General features: G+C 30.0%; 12 protein-coding genes across 12 annotated transcripts; 7 read left to right on the forward strand and 5 right to left on the reverse strand.

Moving 5' to 3' along the window:
* Positions 1 to 2: 2 nt before the first annotated feature.
* PPL_01319 (uncharacterized protein) lies at positions 3 to 1,794 on the reverse strand (the record flags this gene model as incomplete). The annotated part of the gene is made up of 4 exons (XM_020572330.1): positions 3 to 44; positions 75 to 141; positions 187 to 344; positions 427 to 1,794. The coding sequence occupies 4 exons, from the start codon at positions 1,792 to 1,794 to the stop codon at positions 3 to 5; spliced, it is 1,635 nt and encodes a 544-aa protein (XP_020438188.1).
* Positions 1,795 to 2,273: 479 nt separating this feature from the next.
* On the forward strand, positions 2,274 to 2,764 carry PPL_01320 (uncharacterized protein; the record flags this gene model as incomplete). The annotated part of the gene is made up of 2 exons (XM_020572331.1): positions 2,274 to 2,411; positions 2,759 to 2,764. 2 exons carry the CDS (start codon positions 2,274 to 2,276, stop codon positions 2,762 to 2,764), a joined length of 144 nt encoding a protein of 47 aa, XP_020438189.1.
* Positions 2,765 to 3,134: 370 nt separating this feature from the next.
* Positions 3,135 to 3,585, forward strand: PPL_01321 (uncharacterized protein; the record flags this gene model as incomplete). Its single annotated transcript, XM_020572332.1, has 2 exons — positions 3,135 to 3,279; positions 3,581 to 3,585. The coding sequence occupies 2 exons, from the start codon at positions 3,135 to 3,137 to the stop codon at positions 3,583 to 3,585; spliced, it is 150 nt and encodes a 49-aa protein (XP_020438190.1).
* A 54-nt stretch (positions 3,586 to 3,639) lies between these two features.
* On the forward strand, positions 3,640 to 5,309 carry PPL_01322 (uncharacterized protein; the record flags this gene model as incomplete). The annotated part of the gene is made up of 2 exons (XM_020572333.1): positions 3,640 to 5,246; positions 5,297 to 5,309. 2 exons carry the CDS (start codon positions 3,640 to 3,642, stop codon positions 5,307 to 5,309), a joined length of 1,620 nt encoding a protein of 539 aa, XP_020438191.1.
* A 2,060-nt stretch (positions 5,310 to 7,369) lies between these two features.
* PPL_01323 (uncharacterized protein) lies at positions 7,370 to 7,980 on the reverse strand (the record flags this gene model as incomplete). Its single annotated transcript, XM_020572334.1, has 2 exons — positions 7,370 to 7,489; positions 7,858 to 7,980. 2 exons carry the CDS (start codon positions 7,978 to 7,980, stop codon positions 7,370 to 7,372), a joined length of 243 nt encoding a protein of 80 aa, XP_020438192.1.
* A 435-nt stretch (positions 7,981 to 8,415) lies between these two features.
* Positions 8,416 to 10,457, reverse strand: PPL_01324 (uncharacterized protein; the record flags this gene model as incomplete). Its single annotated transcript, XM_020572335.1, has 4 exons — positions 8,416 to 8,577; positions 8,689 to 8,806; positions 9,753 to 9,820; positions 10,350 to 10,457. The coding sequence occupies 4 exons, from the start codon at positions 10,455 to 10,457 to the stop codon at positions 8,416 to 8,418; spliced, it is 456 nt and encodes a 151-aa protein (XP_020438193.1).
* A 156-nt stretch (positions 10,458 to 10,613) lies between these two features.
* On the forward strand, positions 10,614 to 11,108 carry PPL_01325 (uncharacterized protein; the record flags this gene model as incomplete). The annotated part of the gene is made up of 2 exons (XM_020572336.1): positions 10,614 to 10,695; positions 10,981 to 11,108. 2 exons carry the CDS (start codon positions 10,614 to 10,616, stop codon positions 11,106 to 11,108), a joined length of 210 nt encoding a protein of 69 aa, XP_020438194.1.
* Positions 11,109 to 11,915: 807 nt separating this feature from the next.
* On the forward strand, positions 11,916 to 13,613 carry PPL_01326 (uncharacterized protein; the record flags this gene model as incomplete). Its single annotated transcript, XM_020572337.1, has 1 exon — positions 11,916 to 13,613. The coding sequence occupies one exon, from the start codon at positions 11,916 to 11,918 to the stop codon at positions 13,611 to 13,613; it is 1,698 nt and encodes a 565-aa protein (XP_020438195.1).
* Positions 13,614 to 15,319: 1,706 nt separating this feature from the next.
* Positions 15,320 to 15,663, reverse strand: PPL_01327 (uncharacterized protein; the record flags this gene model as incomplete). The annotated part of the gene is made up of 3 exons (XM_020572338.1): positions 15,320 to 15,382; positions 15,429 to 15,490; positions 15,552 to 15,663. The coding sequence occupies 3 exons, from the start codon at positions 15,661 to 15,663 to the stop codon at positions 15,320 to 15,322; spliced, it is 237 nt and encodes a 78-aa protein (XP_020438196.1).
* Positions 15,664 to 16,268: 605 nt separating this feature from the next.
* PPL_01328 (uncharacterized protein) lies at positions 16,269 to 19,222 on the forward strand (the record flags this gene model as incomplete). The annotated part of the gene is made up of 3 exons (XM_020572339.1): positions 16,269 to 17,030; positions 17,127 to 17,778; positions 17,865 to 19,222. The coding sequence occupies 3 exons, from the start codon at positions 16,269 to 16,271 to the stop codon at positions 19,220 to 19,222; spliced, it is 2,772 nt and encodes a 923-aa protein (XP_020438197.1).
* Positions 19,223 to 19,339: 117 nt separating this feature from the next.
* On the reverse strand, positions 19,340 to 21,656 carry PPL_01329 (serine/threonine-protein kinase; the record flags this gene model as incomplete). Its single annotated transcript, XM_020572340.1, has 5 exons — positions 19,340 to 19,708; positions 19,787 to 20,077; positions 20,167 to 20,544; positions 20,627 to 21,157; positions 21,246 to 21,656. 5 exons carry the CDS (start codon positions 21,654 to 21,656, stop codon positions 19,340 to 19,342), a joined length of 1,980 nt encoding a protein of 659 aa, XP_020438198.1.
* A 1,233-nt stretch (positions 21,657 to 22,889) lies between these two features.
* PPL_01330 (uncharacterized protein) lies at positions 22,890 to 23,164 on the forward strand (the record flags this gene model as incomplete). Its single annotated transcript, XM_020572341.1, has 2 exons — positions 22,890 to 22,902; positions 22,968 to 23,164. The coding sequence occupies 2 exons, from the start codon at positions 22,890 to 22,892 to the stop codon at positions 23,162 to 23,164; spliced, it is 210 nt and encodes a 69-aa protein (XP_020438199.1).
* Positions 23,165 to 23,319: the final 155 nt, after the last annotated feature.

A 23,319-nucleotide genomic window follows, 5' to 3' on the forward strand; every position in this document is an offset into this window, starting at 1 on the left:
AATCATGCTGGTTGTTTAAACATATTAAGATTGTTATCTAATTGCTATTAAATTTATAAAACAAAATTATTTACATTTTGTATTACATATACTTTTAAATTTATCATAAATAACAATAAAATATTTATTTCTATATACATTCTAATGGATAAGCAAATTACATTATATATATATATATACATTTACATTGCACAACGGTGTTTTGACATTGGTATTCTAGAGTTTTGTGTTAATATAACCTTTTCTTTGATACTACGAATGAGATTGTTCTTTGAATTTCGATGTTGTTTTGGTATTACTGTTATGTGATCAGAGTGAATATCTGTTTGTTGAAGATGATCGATCTTTAATTGTTGTAATGATTGTTTCTTCTCGATTATTGTCATTGATTATTGTTGCAATTAGATGTGATTGTTCTGATGTTACATTGGCAATGCTGAGTGAAGTGAGTGTATCGTTACCAATTAAAAAGTCATGCAATCTTGTTATCCACTCTGTGTCAAAATTAACATTGAATGTCACATGTCTAAGTGATGGCATTGACAATTCGAGATGAGGAATCAATTGAAGTACATAGTTATTAACTGGTTCCGATGTATCTAATGAAAGTCTTTGCAATAAATCCATCTTGTTTAACACTGTCCACAATGATTCACTGTCGAAATCTAGATCTTTAAGTTTAAGTTGAATAAGTCGGTCGGTAATTGAATCTAAATCTCTAAGTAATGTCTCTACGAATGTATCAATCGGTGTTGTAGCATCATCACCATTTTGTCGCTGTACCTTTTTACTTTTCTTGTAGCTATCTACATCGTTTGACTTGAAGATAGACACATCTCTGATTGTTAGATATCTGAGGTGTTGTAATCTAGCAAGGAATGGACCATAAACAGGTGCGTATGTATTGACAAGTGTGAGATCTACGAGGTTTGGTAAGAGGTGAATGAGTTCGCCAGTGAACTTTGAGCTTCCAGCACTAGCTCTTGATCTTTGGTTTTGATTCATGCTGTAATGAAGTTTAGTTAGATTCATCATTGGCAAGGTTGGCATGAACATTGCTGTGGTTTTGATTTTGTTTAATGTACAGGGAAAGTTGAATGCCACCGAAAAGCCTGCAGCTTTTTGCATATATGTGAATCGTACAATGTTTGTGCAACTATGAAGTAGTTGCTCAAGACCTTGTACATACTGTCTTTGGTCATGCGATGGATATATACTGAGTTTCGTAAGTGTAGGAATTGTCGATAATACCGATTCCATTCGAATTGAAGCCGTTTGAATCCGATAGATCTTAATAGTTTTCAAGTTGGTATAGTATTTGGTGAGTGAAACTTGATTGTTTGGTAACCATTGTCTGTTGTTCTTGGTGTTGGTTGGTCGAGGACGATAGAAGAGTGTCCAGAGTGTGAAATTAGGTCGTCTAATGGTATCGAAAATCAACTCTAACTTTTCAAGTGCAATTTTCGATGGTTCACGACTGGTATTGTTGTGTTTGTTGAGATTGTTGATGTAACTATTGTATTGTTTCAGTTGTTTTGGGTAGGTGTGTAGAGTGTTGCCATTCGTACTTAGAACCATCGATTTTGTGGTGAGTGGTACAATGTAGAGAAACCAATAACTACAAACCAATCCAAGTTCGAGGTATCTTGATGATGTAACTGTAGTTTTTGGTGATAGCTTTGTCTCTGGCTCATAACAATGATTTAGATACTCAAGTATCTTTCGCAACACCAAATCAGGCAATGAACACTGATTGTTGTCAATCTTTTTGATATGTGACCATCTTATACCCATTCTATTATTATATTTAACTTTTACTTTATTATAAAACTAGCTAACTCATTACTAATCTTTATTATATAAATTATAAAGTTTAAAACACTAATTTTACAATTATCTTTTTTATTTTTTTTCTTATTTCTTTTTGATTTGCATTTTGATCACACCTCAATTTTTCAACGAAACAATGAAGTTTGAAAAAAAAAAAATTGATACTAAAATCATTTATTTCTCTTACTCAATAATTAAATTAAATTTTGTAGAATTAAATAAATACATTTAGGGGGAACAGAACACTAATTAGTTCAAAGAGTTCATATTTTTGGACACATTCAAGTTGCCTGAGTATCTTGAGTAAAATATGTTTTCCCTCAATTTATAACCACTTAAAAGATAATAAGTTCAACTATAGATGTAGTTTTAAAAAAATAAATAAACCATTCTCTTTTTAAAAATAAACAATCAAACAAACTCTTTTTTTGTATAATAAAAACATGAAATTTTCCATCTTATTAATGCTTTTTCTTTTCGGTATCCTTCTAACCTTTGCTTATGCAAACTCAAGTGAAAGATGCACTAAATTAGCTAATACTTTCTTTCAACAATGTAAAACAATGAGTGAATACACAGTTGTAAGTATTTGAAATAGAATGTTACAAACTGTTAACTAATTTTAATTGTTTTTTAATAGTGCGAAGTTCTAAAAAATAGATTTCTATCAACTTGTCGTCTTCCATGAATATCATATAAATGAACTTTCTTCTTTCCATTCTCCTATATTTTCAAACGATCTTTTTTGATTTCTTTTAATTTAATTAAAAATTTAAATAAATGTTAACGATTTAGATTAAATTTCCGACATTCTGGTTAAACTTTAAAATAAATTCCTATGAATTTCGATGGTATAACATTGTTGGTAGTGTTAAATTGTTATTAATGATATATAAATAAAAGTTATAAGTTTTGTTTTATTTAATAGTATTAAATTATCGACCTGAACTTTAGTATACCTTTTTTTTGTTTAAAACCAACACGTCGAAAAATGTTTAAAATGCTATCAGTTTCTATCGATGAAAAGAAAAGGATTGTTATTGTCTGATTGATCTCGTTACATTGTATGGATCCCAAGAAAAGCTGTATTACAGTGGTTTAAAAACAAGTTATTATTATCATACATACACAAATGTTACTACCTATTTAATCAAAAATAATAATATATTTATTATAAATCGATTTATAATGATGTTCAAATTGATTTTAATTAATAATTCTATTTAATATTGAAATAGTTTTATATCATTTTTTGCATAATATAATAAAATAATCACCAACAACAGCCTAAACTAATTAAATAAATGAAACAATTTGCTATTTTATTATTGGTTGCTCTTTTGGGTATGCTTTTAACTTTGGCATCTGCAAACTCTAATGATAGATGCACTCAATTAGCTAATGCTGTCTTTGATCAATGTAGAGAAGGTCATGATTATAGAACCATATGTATTAAAATATAATAAAATAGTTTTAAATCTATTAACCAAAAGTTTAATTTTTTTTTTTCTCTATAGTGTGAAAGTCTATATGAAAGCTATTTAACAAATTGTAACTAAGAGTGAATGATTAGTTATTAATGTAAATAAACTTGCTTTTCATTTTTATGATTTAATTAAAAATAGATTGTTTTTCAAAAAAAAACCAATAACAATTCGACGAATGTGTGTGTGATTGCAAATCAAATCAAAAAGAAATAAGAAAAAAAAAATAAAAAGATAATTGTAAAATTAGTGTTTTAACTTTATAGTTTAAACCATAGGATTAGTAATGAGTTATAAACGTTTTATATAATAATAAAGTAAAAAAATGGGTATAAGATGGTCACATATCAAAAAGATTGACAACAATCAGTGTTCATTGCCTGATTTGGTGTTGCGAAAGATACTTGAGTATCTAAATCATTGTTACGACGTAGAGACCAAGGTATTCCCAAAAACTACAGTTACATCAGCAAGATACCTCGAACTTGGATTGGTTTGTAGTTATTGGTTTCTCTACATTGTACCACTCACCATAAAGTCGATGGTTCTAAGTACGAATGGCAACACTCTACACACCTACCCAAAACAACTGAAACAATACAATAGTTACATCAACAAACTCAACAAACTCAACAATACCAGTCGTGAACCATCTAAAATTGCACTCGAAAAGTTAGAGTTGATATTCGATACCATTAGACGACCTAATTTCACACTCTGGACACTCTTCTATCGTCCTCGACCAACCAACACCAAGAACAACAGACAATGGTTACCAAACAATCAAGTTTCACTCACCAAATACTATACCAACTTGAAAACTATTAAGATCTATCGGATTCAAACGGCTTCAATTCGAATGGAGTCGGTATTATCGACAATTCCTACACTCTCTAAACTCTGTATTTATCCATCACATGATAGACTTCAGTATGTCCGAGGGTTAGAACAACTACTTCATAGTTGCACAAACATTGTACGATTCACATATATGCAAAGAGCTGCTGGCTATCCAGTTCCATTCAACTTTCCTTGTACATTAAACAAAGTCAAAACCACAGCAATGTTCATGCCAACAATACCAATGATGAACCTAACTAAACTTCATTGCAACATGAACCAAAAAGCAAGAGTAACATTAGCGGCAAGTGCTAAATTCGACGGGCACTTCCTTCACCTCTTACCAAACCTTGTAGATCTCACACTTGTCAATACATACGCACCTGTTAACGGTCCATTCCTTGCTAGATTACAACACCTCAGATATCTAACAATCAAAGGTGTGTCTGTCTTTCAAAAAAACAACAATGAAGTAGATCATTACAGTAACAAAAAAGATGAATCTAGTGATGATGGTGATGTAGCTACTACCACTTCCGATTCTTTCAAAGATATACTACTTAGAGATTTAGATTCAATTACCGACCGACTTATTCAACTTAAACTTAAAGATCTAGATTTCGACAGTGAATCATTGTGGTCAGTGTTAAACAAGATGGATTTGTTGCAAAGACTTTCATTAGATACATCGGAGCCAGTTAATAACTATGTACTTCAATTGATTCCTCATCTCGAATTGTCAATGCCATCACTTAGACATGTGACATTCAACGTTAATTTTGACACAGAATGGATAACAAGATTGCATGACTTTTTAATTGGTAACGATACACTCACTTCACTCAGCATTGCCAATGTAACATCAGAACAATCACATCTAATTGCAACAATAATCAATGACAATATCGAGAAGAAACAATCATTACAACAATTAAAGATCGATCATCTTCAACAAACAGATATTCACTCTGATCACATAACAGTAATACCAAAACAACATCGAAATTCAAAGAACAATCTCATTCGTAATATCAAAGAAAAGATTATACTAAATGAACAGTCGAGAACGCCAATATCACGACATTGTGCAATGTAATATATATTCTAATAAAATACCATTTATTTTTTATTTATTTATTAAGTAACTTCTCTTAAATTTACAATAATAAGACTATATCTATTAAGTTTCCAATAGAATTAATCACCATTTTAATTCCTTGGTCAGGTTCAAAAGGTGTCATTTGAGATCTTCTAACGCTCCAAATGGTAGGACAACATGATTTAGTGTCTTAGCACCAACTCTTCTCTGATAAACACTTATCAAATAACAATCAGAGGGAATGTCTGTTTGTTAAAGATGATCTGTCTTTAAGTTTATCAATGTAGTCATGCTGGTTTTGTTTGTTTATATGGGTGTTAGGATGTCAGCAAATCGATAACCTGGGATATCTTGCTGGTAGGTCCATAAGACAGTAGTTTCTACGGGTTTTAGCGGAGGATCACCCCCTTGACAAAATGTTAGCTAACATTGATAGTTTTGTTTGAGATCGATGGTTTGTGGAGAATAAGATCCAGCTTTTCTAACTAGTGACTAGCTCATTTCTACCGATCAATGTGTGAACTGTCTGTATTTATTATTTGTTAATATGAATGATAATGCTGAAAAGTAAACAATTGACTTACGCTTAAATTAACACTCTAATTCTATCATCGATTTAATATATCTCTTTACTCTTGATCATCAATATTCTTTTTCTTTTCGCAAAACTGGCTCTTGCTTGTAACCATAAATCAAATAAAACAAAAAAAACCACTCTGATCATATTACAGTAAAATTACTATTTTTTTTACCATCTAGTACCAAACTTAAAGATTAGTTTATATCTTTTATACTTTTAATTTATAAAGTTTAAACAATATATTAACAATAAGTACAAATTAAGATGTATTCAAATATATAAGTCTTAATTTAAAAAAATAAAAATAAAAAATAAAAAAAAATAAAAAAGAAAAAAAGTTATAAATTCAAACATGACAATTATTTAGTACGGAATGGTGACAGTTGATGTTTTGAAGAAAAAATAATTTTTAAAAAAAATAATTTATTTAATATTTGGTCCATTTGCCTTTTGCCTGTATAATAGCTTCCATTCGGTTTGGAAGTGATTCATATAAATGATCAATTAATTGTTGGTCAATATCCTCCCATATCTCACAGATCACCTCCATCATATCCGCGCCAGGTGACTGTACATGTGATTCTTTACTTTCTTTTTAACTGTAACCCCTTAACCCCTCAAAAAAATTGAAACAATTGAATTCAAATCAAATGTTTAGGTTTAACACCCAGTAAAATTAAATTTTCAATATCTTTTTTGACAAATGTTTTTTCAATTTCTTTTACTCACTTATTTTTGTTCATTTTCATCTCCAAATCCGATCTAAACATATTATTATTAATTTAATGTCAATTATATTAATCATATAATAGTAACCTAACAATAACAAATTATAGTACAATCTAGTTTAAATGTACTCAATGAATGTTTGATGTCATCAACATGTTCATATTGATTCGGATGATTAGGACAATCTTTGTATACATTTTCAACATTGATGATAATAATAACACCACAACAGCCAATAATGAAATTAATGATAGTAGTAAATAGTAATTAATAATATCAAACTTAAATGATATGGGAAGCATGAAGATCATTATTCAACAACAGAGAATGATATCAAACAACACTTTGATAATTATATTAATATCTATTAGAGAGCAACAAAAGTACCAAGAGATATTATCAATGATAAAGATATACAGTCAATGTTCATTCCAACAAACTCTCAGTCTGATGATATACTCCTCTCACAAATGGGCAATGAATACAAGGTTAATGTTTCAATTATTTTTGAAATAAATAGATAAATATTATACGTTTATACCCTACATTGACACTATCAAGTGGTGATCAATTACACAATAGCTACTATACTTGAATAATATTTTAGTCTTGCAGTAATATTTTCAATCAATAACTCAACAATCATTCATATACTTGAAATCAATAGAACCAACCTATTCCAATTCTTTAAATTACCTTGAAAATACACTTTTAAATAGTGAATCAATCACACTTAATAATGGACAATCAATGACAAAACAACATCTATACTTGAAATCAATAGAATGTGATCAAACATATTCAAATTCATATAATAACCTTGCAATGACTTTCAATTGGTGAATCAATCACACTTAATAATGGACGATCAATGACACAGAGGCAACTATATTTGACGTAGTATAAGTTATACATCAACATCAATGACTATAATAAATTTGTTTCGGTAAAACACTGTAAATTTTATCAACATCAAATTGTACTTAATAAGTAAATGTCAAACCTTTTCATTAAGCTCCAAAAGTGTATTCAACATTTTAAGATACAATAATTAAATTGGAAAACATTTGATATCAAACTTTAACTTTCTATCTCAACCATACCCTTTAGACACTGTAATATTTGATTGAATATATTGATTTAACATATGAAGTAATGATTCTATGTTCTTTGGACCCTGATCTAAAAATCGATGAATTAGGTAAATTAATTGTGTGTGATATAATATAACCAAATCCAATCATATCTGGGCATGTCTTGCTGTTAGATCAAACTTTCGAGATAAACTTTTATACTCCACCTCCTCTGTTAGTATACTCCCAATACGTGATATCAAACCACAAGTTGCTGCAAGTCGGTCCTTTATTTCGGACAATGATACGCATTCTCTTTGGCATACCCATTTCATCTATTGACATTTTTGTTATTATTATAATGTTTGAAAGACATTCTTTAAATATAGTTGATTTTTTAAAGATTTATTATTATATCAACCTATATTTAGTAATTTAAAATAAAAAATAATTAATTTTAAAAAAAATTACTAAAGGTTGATTTTCAAATAAAGATAAGAGTTTTATTTTAAAATATATTTTTATATTTATTATTGAATTATATTTGATATCTGATAATCGAACTCTGCATGTATCGTACCCTGGCCACATTATATTATCAAAACCGCGAAATTTCGTGAAAATTTTCTTTTCTAAAACTTCTTTCAATCGACCAGTAAAATTTCTATTTTTAACATCTTCACAATGAAAGTATTCTTTCAGGTCGATGATGATGCCGCTTAACCGTTCAATTGAGCATGTGTTACGGGTGGCTAACTCCATTGTTGATGACTCAAACTTCTAAAGAAGCACACTGTAGTCGTCAAGCATATCCATTTCTTTTTCATTCATGAGTAACTCTGACTGATCCAATAAAATCTGATCGATATAGACCTTTAGCTCCAAGTATCGGATGACCATTTGATATACATAGGTCCAACGGGTAGGACAGCTGAGTAGTACCTTATACTTTTTGGACTTTGTTTCCTCTGCGGTGAGTGGTGAAAAATAAAAAAAATTTTTTGGGGTTAAACAATTAAATTTTTTTATTTAATTTTTTTTATTTAATTATACATATAAGTACTCTGAGAGGACCACCATTAAGAATTCAAAATTGCATAATTTAACTACCACTTCCATATTTAATTCATGAAATGAGTAGTCAACATCTTCACCTTTTACATGAACTCCTCTGTAATGATATTTTAATATGATATCATATCTGGAAAATTCCCTCGTAGAAATACTCTAATGGATACAAAGTTCAAGATGATAACTTATTAAAAATATTTGAATAAAAAATAAATAAAAAAAATTTTCATTTTAAAAAATTTTTTTTTTTGTTTTTTTGTGATTTGTGCTTTTTTGACCGTTTTTGTCATGGAAATTAAAATGTTAGTTTTTTTTTGATTTTTTTCATATTGAATATTATTAAAATAATAAATAATAAATAAATTATAATTATTATAAATAAATAATTAATTATTATTATTTATTTGTTATAATTATAATTTTATATATTTAATAAATAAATTATATATTATTATAATATTATATAGAAAGCCAAAAAAAAAAAAATGTCAAATTTATACAACAGTTATTCATCTAGTATATTATCTATTGAAGATACCGACTACAAATGTAGTAAGCACAAACTACCGAAGGACTGCCTATGCTTGGATTGCAATTCGATCATGTGTGCAAAGTGCGCGTTCACCAAACACAAGAATCACAAATCCTACTCGATCGGGCAGATTCGTCGGAGCTTGAAGTCCTCTCTGCCCATCGATAGCAATTCATCACCGAGTCAACAAAACAAACAAGACCGAGATGCACACGCTGAATTGGGTAATGACGACTCTGACTCTGGCTCCGACTTTGACGAAGACGAAAACAACAATCTGCCGCTCATAAGTGGTCGATTCATCAAGATCTGGGAGAATTTCAAGAAAAATTCGCAAACGTACAATGCGTTGAACAAAACAATAGATGAGATCCAGGATTACTTTGGGGAGATTCACGATCTCATGATAGTACAGGAGCATCGTCTGAAGAAATCATTTGTGGACCACATCGACGTAATCCAAAATAGTATCGATGGTATGGTTAAAGAACTGCGCAATTTAATCACAATATACAACGTTGCAAATCCATCACCTCCCAACTCCAAGTCAAGCGACGATGCCAAGGTATCAATCGAAAAGATCTCGTTCGAAAAATACACCACCCGAAATATAATGGATTCTATCAGTAAATCTAGTTCTATAAGAGAGTTTATCAGTGCGAATAGCCATTCATTGTTTGCAGATACCAATCCACTGAGTCGGAACAATAACAACTCAATGGTCGATCCCGAAATACTGAAAGATGAAGATCACAGGAATTACTTTATTTTGGATCAGATCCTCAGACACCACAAGGCATTTGGAAACTCTGAAAGCGACGGCAATCAAGACACTGACATTACCACCCAGCGACTTTTAAATACGAAAATGATTCCCAACAAAGAAATAACCAAACAGATCTGCGAGTTAATTCCACAGCTAGTGAGGATAAGCGATGAACTGATGGTTCCTCATCTCTTCTGTCCGAGTCCCAACACTGTTACATTGGTGGATCTCTCGAAGGACATCATGGTATCGACCAACAGCTCGCAACAGACCTATGGCGATGGTCTGATCAACTCGATAGCAACAACACCGGACTTTGTATACATATTCGGTGGATCAGATTACCAACATTCCAACGGTTATCAGCGATATTCGATCAACGAAGAGAAGTGGGAGAAGATCACATCCCAGGAGATGGACGGTGGCAGATTGATTTCGGCGTGTTACGATCATAAGGACAGTATCTACCTATTCAACGGATTCGGTAGAAAAGATACAAAGATAGATCGATTCGATATCAATAAAAAGACCTTTCATAGACTCGGCGAGATTGCCAACACCAACAACTATCAGGTATTCTCCTATTACTACAAAGATGCAATCTACACAATGACAGCGGTGTCAAAGAAGATATTAAGATTAACCTTGACAGGAAATGGCCAGGCAGCTGCCAACAATCCAGAGAATGAAGGCAAATCGGATATTACCACTAGTTCCGGCGAACCAGATAATTATTTTACGATTACAGAACACATTGTTTCCGATAAATTGATCAATTCAACTGCGCACTGCATCGATGAGGAGAAAGGTGATATCTATATACACACGGATGACAACAAGTTTTGGGTGGTCAATCTTGGCACCAGGGAATTTAAACCACTTCAGTACATCAACACACAGATCAAATTCAAACACTATTGCTCCATGGTATTCTATAGGGATTCGATCAACCAATCATTTATTTATTTTATCGGAGGCAAATCGTATTCCAACTATCGATACAATACTTCAAAGAATCAATGGGATCAGATTCTAACTGAAGATACTATGCATAGAGGTGGATGGCCATCAACATTAATAAAAAAAACAAAAACAGAAATTTAAATTTTATAACATTTGTATGAACTTATAATACTTTTGAACAATTTTTTTTTTTTTTAACTTTTTTAATAAAAATTAAATCATATTTAAACATTGAATACAATTGTATTATTGTTGACAAACCAATTGACAGGAAACAAAGTCTTGATAAATCTGATACTGACATACAAGCTATTGGGTTTGCGGCAATATTGACTAAGTTTGACTAAAAAATTAATAGTATACTATATTCATACTCAAGAACAATAACTGTAATTTCGAGATCAAATATTATCAAAAGGAGATGTGTTACCGTAATAATTGAAATCACTAGAATTTGAAAGAGATTCAATCAAATATTGTCATAGGATGTGTTCTATTACCTAGAATTAAGATAGAATTAAGAGAAAAGTTTTGACAACTCTTAGAGTTTTATTTTGGTTTAATTGCCAACCATTACCAAAGAGTAGTTTGTTTTACTTTAAAATAGTAATGAATGGACTTTTGGTAGATTTGGAAGTGCATTAATTAACTTATTATTCTTTAATTTTATTTTATTGATATTTTTAATTTTTATAGATTGATTTTATAAGATATTTCTGTAGATTTTTTAATTATTTTACAAAATTCTTGATCACAAAAGAAAATCTATTAAATTTTATTTATAAAATCCCAAAAACATAGAACTGATGGTTTATATAAACTGTTCATTGAACAGTTGATTTTTTAGTCTGATAGATTCATTCTTGGTCGTTAACATATATAATTATTACTATATAGATAAAAGTTATAATTCAATTATTTTTTAATCATATTATATATTTTATAATCATGCAGTTAACAAAGTATCATTGCGCAGAACACGATAATAGACAACATGAGTTTATTTGTTATCAATGTAATAGTTTGATGTGTTCAAGATGCATAGTGACCCACAGCAACGAACACCCTGATCATTCACTACAATATGAACATATCGACGACATCAGACAATCTTTAAATAATTTATATCCAACAGACTCTGATAATAACAACAACACCAATAATAATAATAATAATAATGATACAGAGAGTAAATTCAATAAAAATGTAAGATTTACAATCAATTCATTGTGGAGATCATTAAAAACATCTTCATCGAAATATCAATCATTATCAACATCAGAAAGTGATATCACACAACACTTTGATCAGTTACGTCAGTATATAAATAATGAAGAGCAAAAATTAAAACAATCAATCACCAACGATAAAGATACAGTATTTAATCAAATGGATAATGATTTAAATCATTTGAAACATATTGTTAATATCGTTAGTCTAAATAATAAATTACAAAACGATAATAATAATAATCAATGTAAAGAGGAAGAAGAAGAAGAAGATGTCAATACTTCAGCAATGATCGAATCAATAGCATCCAGTTCATCAGTACAATCATTCATCAAAGACAATAGACAATCTTTACAACTGGTCAGTCAAAGTAATAATGATATCGAGGATAGTCTCAGACAAAACAATAATTCAAAATCAACATTATTATTAGATGTTATTTATAACTATAATAATCAATTCAAAACAAAAACAACAGATAACAAAAATAATAATAATAATCTAGTATCTTCATATGAAGTAACAACAAAACCAATTGATTTCGAACCATTGAATTCAATGATCGAACAATCAATCAAACTTACAAAAATAGAACCTTCAACCTATATTCTATCAACACACAGAGCAAAAGGAGCAACACTCATCAACCTATCCAATAACAGCACCGCCGAAGAAATCAAAGCCGATTTCGATTTCTTTGGTACATTCCAATCAGTGGTTACCGTTGGTGAATATATCTATATATTCGGTCCGGGTGACAATCCAAACAAATGGATGAAATTCTCGATTAAAACGAAATCCATTGAACATATCGGTGAAATCGAGGGAGAAGACCACTGTTTTTACAAATCGGTTTGCTACGACGGCCTAGATCATATTTATTTGATAAGTGGCCGAGAGTTCAGTGAATCCGACCAGACCTACTCTGCCAGAATGGATAGACTCAACATCAATACAATGAAAATCGAAAGATGTCCAGATCTTCCGGAGCTCTGTGGTTACCAAGTATCTTCGATGATCTACAACGGTCAGCTATACTCATTGAGTATGAAAAACAGTTGGTTGTATCAATACGATTTGGCAACCAGCAAAGCATTACCAGAGTATTATAATTATATAAAGGCATTCTCAGCATGCCACGACAACAATGGTAATTTCTATATTTTCGATGAAGAAGAAAAAAGATTCGCCAGATTCAACGTTGAAACCAAAGAAGTAACCGAACTCAGCTTTGTTGAACCCCACGATGCTTATTTGATGTACCATAGAGAATCACCAACATCAAGCTTTATCTATTCGATGGGTGGTAATCATGGTAATTTCAAATATTCGATAGAGGAGAACCGATCCGAACCATTCTATCCAAATGACAAATTAGATAGAATTTGTTGTGCGTCTGCAGTAATTAAATTTTAAACATTTATAATTAGATTGCGAAAGTTATTAAATTAATATAATATATAGTTTTAGATATTATTACACAGTACATAAAATTTTTTATTTATTGTGCAAACTACTATTCACAGTTGGAATGATTTCCTGATTCAATTGACTCTTTTTCTCCAAAAATAATCCAATTTAGACAATTTCCAAGACACGGAGATTTAGAAACTAAGGAACCAACGCACTTGCACACATAATTTAGGAATTGGTATTCAATTGGAATGCAGATATCGCTGTTGGGAAACAATAGTTTAAGTAACCCTATTGACCAATTCATGCAGTTGTTGTTCAAGGCACTGAATTTAAATGTATTACTATATCTGTCTGCAGTTTTCATGACTAATTCTAATGATTGGTTACTAGATCCTATTAATATTCTTGTTATAATATTCTTTGATGATTCATTAAACTTTTCAAAATGAAACCCCATAACACCATTCTTGTTTTTTAAATGGAATACCATTTTGATGTTTTGACTTTCCAAAAGAATTGTCCAATGGTAAATAAAATCTCCCACAATTTTTCTGGCTTGGGTACATTTTCCACAACTATTTTCTGAAAACTGTCTATATAAAACAAGGTAAAAATTATTCATAGTTATAACTATATTTGTATTTGTATCTAATTTCTATATAGAAAAATGAATTAGATGAATTTAAAGAATATATATAACTACGGGAGAAATAGAATATTTATATTATATAGAACAAGACAAAACTAAAATTCACAAGTTTTTATCATAATTATCATAAAGTTTGATATCAGGTAGATAAACTGGTGTAATTTTTACAATTTTAAATATAATTCATATTAAAACAAACTAGAATTCTAAAAGTTCCCTTACACAAATTAAAGCTAATCAAATTTTATTTTTTTAATAATGATTTTCATTACTTTTAAAATGTTTTTATTTTTTCCTAACATACTTTCAAAAAACAACTCCCCAATAATTTATAATGATAACCATTAACTGTGTAAATTAAAATTAAAGTATCTAATGATTTTATAAAAAAAACAAACAATAAAGTATTTTCTTAAATAATAAAAGTAAAAAATTCAAGATAAATAAATATTAGAGCATGATCTTTACAATTATTTTGAAAAATTTTTTTTGTTTTTTTGTTTTTGATTATTTATTATATTTTATTTATAATTCTGAAATTGTTAAAGTTCCCTAACCCCAATACCAATTTTTAAGGTATTGATTTACAAATAAGAAAAAAGATCTTCATTTACCTTTTGTTCTTTCGAATTTGACAAATGTTTAAAAAATTGTAGCTAATTATGTATATCTATGAAAAGTATTACCAATTGTTGGATTCTATTGAATATCTCCAATTTCCAAATTTAAAACCGCCGAATGAATAGATAAAACTTGAGGTTGGTGATTCTCTATGATACATCAAAAATGCGCATTCTTCGCTGGTAGAAATAAACATGCTTTGTTGATTTTCAACTTGTATGTGATGAAGTTTTGGTTATTCCGATCGAATATATAGAAAGTTCCAATGTTATCATGACATGCCGAGAAAGGAATAAAGTTTATAAAATAATTCGTTGTAGTTCATAAGATCGTATTGGAACAAAAAATTACCTTGCAATGGTAAGGAGTATAGTTGGCCGTTGTAAATCATTTACTCCTTTCGAATGATGTGCTGTGAAGATATATGTAGGATCAATTAGGATTGTTCTACTATTGCTATGAATTCATATGATAATAATCTTGAATAATCATTTTGACTCTTATTATTATTATTTTATTATTGCTGTTTGTTGGTTTGTATTTACTGTTGTATTTATATCTAATAGTAATGACGACGTAGAATTACTATGTTGTTCAGGTAGAACATCTATATTGAAACAATTATTATATTTATCATAGTTGAATAATGTTTGATTGTATTGATGAACAAGCTGATATTGATTTCTTTATTGTCTCTGTAGAATAGAGATCTGTTGTATCTGGTATAGCTGTATTATATTCTGAACTACTACTATTATATGATTGTTTATTTACTCTCATTATTATTATTATTATTATTATTATTATTATTATTATTATTATTATCATCTATTATAAATAAATTTTCGTTTAAAGATTGTTTGATGTCATCGATATGATCACCTCCACCACACCTCGAAAAAATAGCGTTTATGGACTGCTTTTTCAAAACGGAATCAATAACAAAAGATGCTCTTCCAGCATCATTGCGAACCATTACCAATGGTCTATATGAATGGATCAAAATTTGAAATATCTTCCGTGTCTGACCTCATATTCATGCTGTAGGGATAAAAAATAAATTAATAATTAAGTTGTTGTAAATAAAGATAATTTATTTGTTAATTTATCACATTTATTTTAAAAGAAGATATAATCGATAAAATGATCACTTAATAAGAGAGATTAAAAGTTAAATTAGAATAAACTTTAATATTATACTAACTATTTAAAACAAAATAAATAACTATTTCTTTTATTACATTTCAAATTAAAATTAAATAAAAATTAAATAAAATAAAATACACAAAAAAAAAAAAAAAAAACGAAATCGTGCAAATTTTTTTCTTTTTTTTTTTTTGTTGATTATATTTTTTTATTTATTACTAAATTAATCATTTATTGAAATGGCAGATAAAGTAATAGATAATAAACAAATTTTCATTAGTAATCTACCTTTTGATACAAAGAAAGAGGAGATCGAAGAGTTCTTTTCAGAGGTCGGTCCAATCAAACGTAGTTTCATCGTTACAAAGAAAGACGACAAGACCAAATGCACCGGTAACGCATTCCTCTGGTTTGCTCTTGCCGATCATGCAAAAGAAGCAATCAAATCATTCAACAACAAGAAATTTAAAAATAGATCAATCAAAGTTGAACAAGCAAAACCAAAAAGAGAAGATGAAAATAACAATAGCAGCAATCAAAGAGATAATAAAAGAAATAATAATAATAATAAAAAAGTAGATGAAAAAGTAGAAAAAGTAGAAAAAAAAGAAGAAACAAAGAAGGATAATAAAATAGTTGAAGAAATTAAAGTAAAGAAAGAAGAAGTAGTAGTAGAAGAATCAGCAACACCAAAGCCATTACAATTACAACAACAACCATTACAACAACAACAAGTAGCAATTGCAATCAATAACTTTGAAATTAAAGATAAGAATGATTTTGCAGCATCGTTAAAGGTCAAACCAGGTTTGATGCATTCAGTCAAGAGGATACCATTCTCTGACAACACCACTAGAATCTACTGTTGGAACGACAAGGGTGCCAATGAACTTCTCGCCAAACTCGCTACTTTCAAACATAACGGTAAACCACTTATCTATGCCAAAGAGACCAACATTTTATTATCACATGAATTGGTTATTAGAAATTTAAATTTCACTGTAAGTTATTAATTTATTAAACGAGCTGCTTTATTATTTATATCAGAGATATTAATATTAACAATCAATATTATTATAACGTATATAAATATATAGTCAAATATTAGTCATGTTAATGAATCATTCAAGAAATTCGGTCAAATTCTTTGGGTTAAAGTACCAACTAAACAAACAGATGCTGGTAACCAACAGGTATCGAAAGGATTTGCTTTTGTGTTGTTCTCCAGTAGAGATAGTGCACAGAATGCTATGGATCAGTTGAATGGCAAACCATTGAACGGTAGAAATATCGCTATCGATTGGGCAATTCCACAAGAGGCATACAAGTCATATCTCAAGTCAAGACAAGAGGAACAAAGATTAAAGGAAGAACAAGAGAATAAAGCAAAGAAACAATTGGAAGGTGAAGATGAAGAAGAGGATGAAGATGTTGAAGAAGAAGAAGAAGAAGATAACAAGAAAGAGAAAACAGTAGATTTCGACAGTGAAGAGGAAAAAGAGAATTTCAATATAGAATCTGACAAAGAAGGTGAAGATGAGGAAGATGCTGAAGATGAAGACGATGCTGAAGAAGGAGAAGGAGAAGATGAAGATGGTATGGAAATGGATGAAGAATTCGATGAAGATGAAATGGAAGATATGGATGACGAAGATATGGATGATGACGATATGGGTGATTTCGATGAAACTAAACAAGATAGAATCGAAAGAGAAAGAAAAGAAAGATTAGCTTCAAAAGAAAAGAATAGTAAGTTAGCATATGAAATGAAATAACAATTAACACTTTAATTATGTTAACATTTATTGTTTTCTTTACTTTTTAATAATCTATAGAAAAGGAAGTTGGAGAAGGTAAAACATTGTTTATTAGAAATGTTAGTTTTGATACAACTCAAGAGGATTTGGAAAAGAAGTTCTCAGAGTTTGGTAAGCTCAAGTTTTGTCGTTTGGTTTTGGATCCAACCACTGAGAAACCAACCGGTAAGGCTTTCGTAAAGTATCTGGCAGAGAACAGTGCCAACGCTGCCTTGGAAGCTGCCAAGGTGACCAACTTGTTCGATCCGACCAAGGATTTGTCTGACAACAAGAATGCCGAGAAACAACGTGCCAAGATGGAGAAGAAGCAAGACTTTTCGCTCTCGACACTGCTACAGGGTGGAATTATGGTTCATGGACGTAATTTGATTGTCGATGTAGCCGTCGATCACGAGAAAGCCGGTGAACTCAAGGATAACCGTGTTGCCAAAGTCGACAAGAAGAACAAGGCGTTGCTGTTGGTTGGAAAGGTGTTGCAACAATCGGAGCTCGGACAGTTATTCACCGAAAAAGATTGGAACATGAGAAGTGTTGCCGATCGTGAAGCCAACTACAAGTTGAAGGTCAATCCCAACTACTATGTTTCACCAACCCGTCTGTGCTTTAGAAATCTCCCACTGTCTGTCTCTGACAAGCAGTTGAAGTTGGCCTGTCAGAAAGCATTGAAAGCCAAGTCCAATAAATCAAAGATCTTCTTTGCCAAGGTCGCAGTCGACAAGGAGCGTGTCAACGCCAACGGAAAGGCCAAGTCAAAGGGATATGGATTCGTCGAGTTTGAAGATCACCAAGCTGCTCTGGATGTCATTCATTCGCTGAACAACAGTACCAAGGTTTTCACCGGTCAAGACAAGAAAGAGTTTAGAACATTCATTCAATTCTCGATTGAAGATGCTCGTGTCGTCAAGAAGCAAAAGGAGATTCAAGAGCGTATCGTTTCACAGAACGAGAGAAGAAAGCAACAGCTGTTTGAAGAGAAGAAAGAGAAGCGTAGACAAGACAAAGAGAGTGGAGTTGTCAAGGAGAAGGAAAAAGGTAGAGGTGCTAAGCAACGTGAAAAGAAACGTTTGATGAGAGAGAAACTGCAGGCTGCCGGAATCAACCCAGAATCAGTCAACCAAAAGAATCAACAACAACAAAAGAAAGATCAAGAAGAACAAGTTGATCTTCCACAACACGTTCAAGAGAAGATGTTGAGAAAATTAAAGAAACAATCGACAACCACTACAACCAACAACAAAACAACTCAACCAAAGAAATTCAACAACAACAAGAGAAAGAATACTGATGACGATGAAGACGACGGTGATAACAGATTGATTTCAGTTTCCAACCCAGATGTTGTACACAAAAAGAAAAAGAGATGGACTGATTATTAAATAACAGAATAACATCTATCTATTAAAACAATAAATAATAATTATATTTGAATACAAGATAACTTATTCTTTTAAAAAAAAACATGATTTTATATTAAAAAAACAACAAAATCACATTCATTTATGAACACTATTTATATTGTTTAATTTGAAATTTTGTTGTGATAGTACATGTGATAACTCCTGATTGATCAATTGATTCTTTGATGGTATTCTCTTATGTGCTGTTTTGTCACCACCTGAACTGGTATTTCGATGTAGACTCAGAAGGTTAGGTGTAGATGTATTCTCTGGTTTAAATTCCGGTGAAATATTAAAAGTTGATCCAGATTTCTTTTTCTCATGACTAATCTTTTCCAATCTCTCTTTTTCTTTCTTTTCTTTTTCGAGTTTCTCTTTTTCCTTCTTCTCTGCTTTCTTTTTCTCTTTCTTTTGTGTTTCAATTGATTTCTTTGGTAAATTAATTAATGTATCTCTTGTCATTCTCTATAATAATAATAATTTAGATAATATCTATCATGTTAATAAAGAATAATATAGATAATCTAAACAATTATTATTTACTCTTTCAATAAATCTTGGTACTAAATTATAATTTGGATAAGCTTGATAATATTCTGATTCGATTTGATCTCTCATGGCATTCCTCAGTTGAGAGACTTCCTGTGAGATGTTTTGTAAATTGACTGATCCATTCTGACCAATGTTCATAGAACTATCGATTATATACATGTAATGCATTGAACTTAGCAGAATCTCTTTATATTTTCTCTCGTATTCATCTGCTCTATCCTTTTCCTTATTTGATTCTTTTTCCAGTTCTTTTATTCTTTGTTTTAATAAATTATTCTCCATCTACAAAAAATAATAATAATAAAAATTTAAAAATTAATAAATTGTTGCTTTAACAACTATCTCTATTCTATGAATTATTAATAGCTTACGGTTAATTTCCTCAATTCTTCTGAATCTTGTGTTAAAGAGGAATTGGTAGATGATGGTCTAATTGCTATTGTATTTGATTTCTCATCGTCATCCGATGTGAAATGATGTTCATTTACATTCTCCAGATAGGAATGATGAACGTTTGGTGACGAACTCATTGGACTATTGTTATTACTACTACCGGATGCATCTCCGCTCTTTGAATTGAATGCACTGATCGTCTTTGAAATATGATCCATCACATTCGATGCTCTAGGATTCACCGATGCTCTATTCGACTTGTACTTTGCAATCCAACGATGATTAATTAATTCCTTTGCAGAAGCTCTTTCTTCAACTGATTTCACAAAACATCTATCTAAAAACTCATTTAATTCCTTTAATCAATCAATCAATCAATTAATCACCATTAGTATTAATTTTATATATATATATCAAAGATAATAAAAACAAACATACTGTTGTAATATTCTTTGGGTATGGTGGTTTTACATCTTGTACAATTCTAAACATCGCTGCCATTGGGTTGTGGTTGTAGTAGGGAGGCGAACCGGTTAGGAGTTCGATGATGGTGCAACCGACCGACCATATGTCAGAGACTTGACAGTGGCCACTGATGTCGATCACTTCCGGTGCCATCCAATAGGGTGTTCCCACGACAGAGTAACGCTTGTCCGACTCACCCAGTTGTGCAGCCACATTGAAATCCGCTAGTTTCGCATCACCAACCTTGTTTATCAGAATATTCGCTGCTTTAATATCACGATGTATGATATTCTCGCTGTGCAAATAGATCAGCCCATTGAGAACGTGCTCTATATAGTTGGATACCAACGACTCTGGAAAAGTACCAAACTGATTCATAATGCTCGAGAGTGATCCATTCTCCATATACTCCAATATCAAATAGATATAGGTATCGTTCTCATCTTTACCCAGTACACTAACAATATTATCGTGTTCAAATTTCTTCAAGAAATCCAATTCCACCTAATTTTAATTTTCAAAAGAAAAAGAAAAGGTTAGATTAGAAAACAATCTTAGATATCTTGTTAAACACTAAACACTAAACACATACCATAACACTTGTAAGTTGCTCTTTTGATATCTTTGATTTATCGAAACGCTTGATTGCTACAAAGTCACCGGATATACTGTTGAGACCTTTGAATACGGTGGCGAATCCACCTTTACCTATCATTTCACCGATAACGTATGGTCCGATCATGTTTTTCAGTGATGACGTCATCGATGCCTTTTTGTTTCTTGATTCCGATGAGAAATTGAGTGGTGGAAGGTTCGATGCTGCTGGCATATAGATACCATTCTCATAATGTTGATTATTATTATGATGGTTGGCATGTTCCTCATCACCACTAGCAATATTATCATCGATAGTCATCTGATCTAAATCTGTCTTATCAATTACACCATCACAGCTACTTCTATCACTACCACCACTTCTTCTAATCTTTGAATTTGGATTCATCGCTCTCCCCACTACTAACTTTATTTATTTATTTATAAACTAGTATCTATCTTTAGCTATATCTATATATTCTTATTAATCTATTTGAAAATAAATATATGTCATTTAATAATAATAATAATGAATGACCTGTTTTGACTAATCTAAATTAAACTATATCTGATTGTTGTTGTTGTTTAACTGATTTTACTTTTTTTCTAAATATTAATTATTAATATAATACTGTATTTATAATATATATATATATTTTTAAATCTAATCTTTTTTTTAAAGAAAAATAACAATTATGAATGATTATTAATTTAAGTTGTTGTTATTGTTGTTGTTAACACATTCAAGACATAAATAGTCAATTGACTGATTAATTAATGATGATTATTTTTAGGTTTATTGTTTTTTTTTTTTTACATTAATTATAATAGGATGGTTTGCTATTATAATAATGCATAAAGTGTCTGTTTTTATAATTTATTACAATTCAAATGAAAAAATTGTAACCACCAATTTTATGTTAATTCCTATAAAAAATAATCTTTGGATAAAAAAAAAAAAAATTTAAAAAAAAAAACCAAAGATCTTTATAAATTATGAGATGGCTGATGGATGTTAAAAAAAAAAACAAACAAAAATAATATCTCTAAATAGGTAAACATATGATCAAAAAATAATAATAAATGATTGATTGATCAACAGATATTAATGTTAATAATTGAAAAGACACAACACACACACAGATAGACATACACCCACACATAAATAAATAATATATATGTATATAACTTTTAATTAATTGATAATTATTACTAAATGTATAAATCACTTTGATTTATAACTTAAAAGTTGAATTAATTACCTATGATAAGTTTTTAGAAGTGTAGGATGAGTTTATTTTTACAAAATATAGAATTAAATTAAAGTTCATTAAGAGTGATGATGATAATGAGGGTGGTGACTGATGGTGATGGTAATTTAGAATGATAAATATAACAATGAACAAAAATGTCCACTATGATGAGGAATCAAGTGATAAAAACGGAAAACTAAAAATATGGATTAGGAAGATTTAGATTTAAAAGTTTAAATAATGGGATGGATAATCTTTTTTAAATAAATGAGATGAATAATATAAACGATATAAATAGGATCAATCAGTTGATTCAATTGTTAAAACAATAAAAAATTTAAAAGAAAAACAAAACTTTAGTTTACAATTTCCAACATTTATCTAAAAAAATGACTTTATACGGTAAGTTTATATAGTTTATCTTATTTTTAATAATATTAATATATTTTAATTGTTTTCAATAATAGGTTCATTAAAAAATTTAACATTACAACCATCTTCATTTTCAAATCATGTAAATACATCTATCCACATCGATTCAGGTAGTGTTATCTCCGTTGATCAATCCGGAAACAATACAGAATCCATTCAATCTTTCCAATCATTTTTAGAAGCCATATCAAAATTCTTTGGGTTTGCCTATGAAAAATATAATTATAATTAATAATTTGATTCAAAACAAAAAAACAATTAATTTTTATAAACTATAATATATATTTATAGTAGTATATTCCAAAACTTTAACTAATAGTTAAAAACATTTTCTTAATTAATGAAAGAAATCCTACTTTTATCAATATTAATAAAACTATTCACAAT

The sequence above is a fragment of the Heterostelium album genome (genome assembly GCF_000004825.1).
Source record: "Heterostelium album PN500 unplaced genomic scaffold PPL_contig1, whole genome shotgun sequence".
Classification (NCBI taxonomy): domain Eukaryota; phylum Evosea; class Eumycetozoa; order Acytosteliales; family Acytosteliaceae; genus Heterostelium; species Heterostelium album.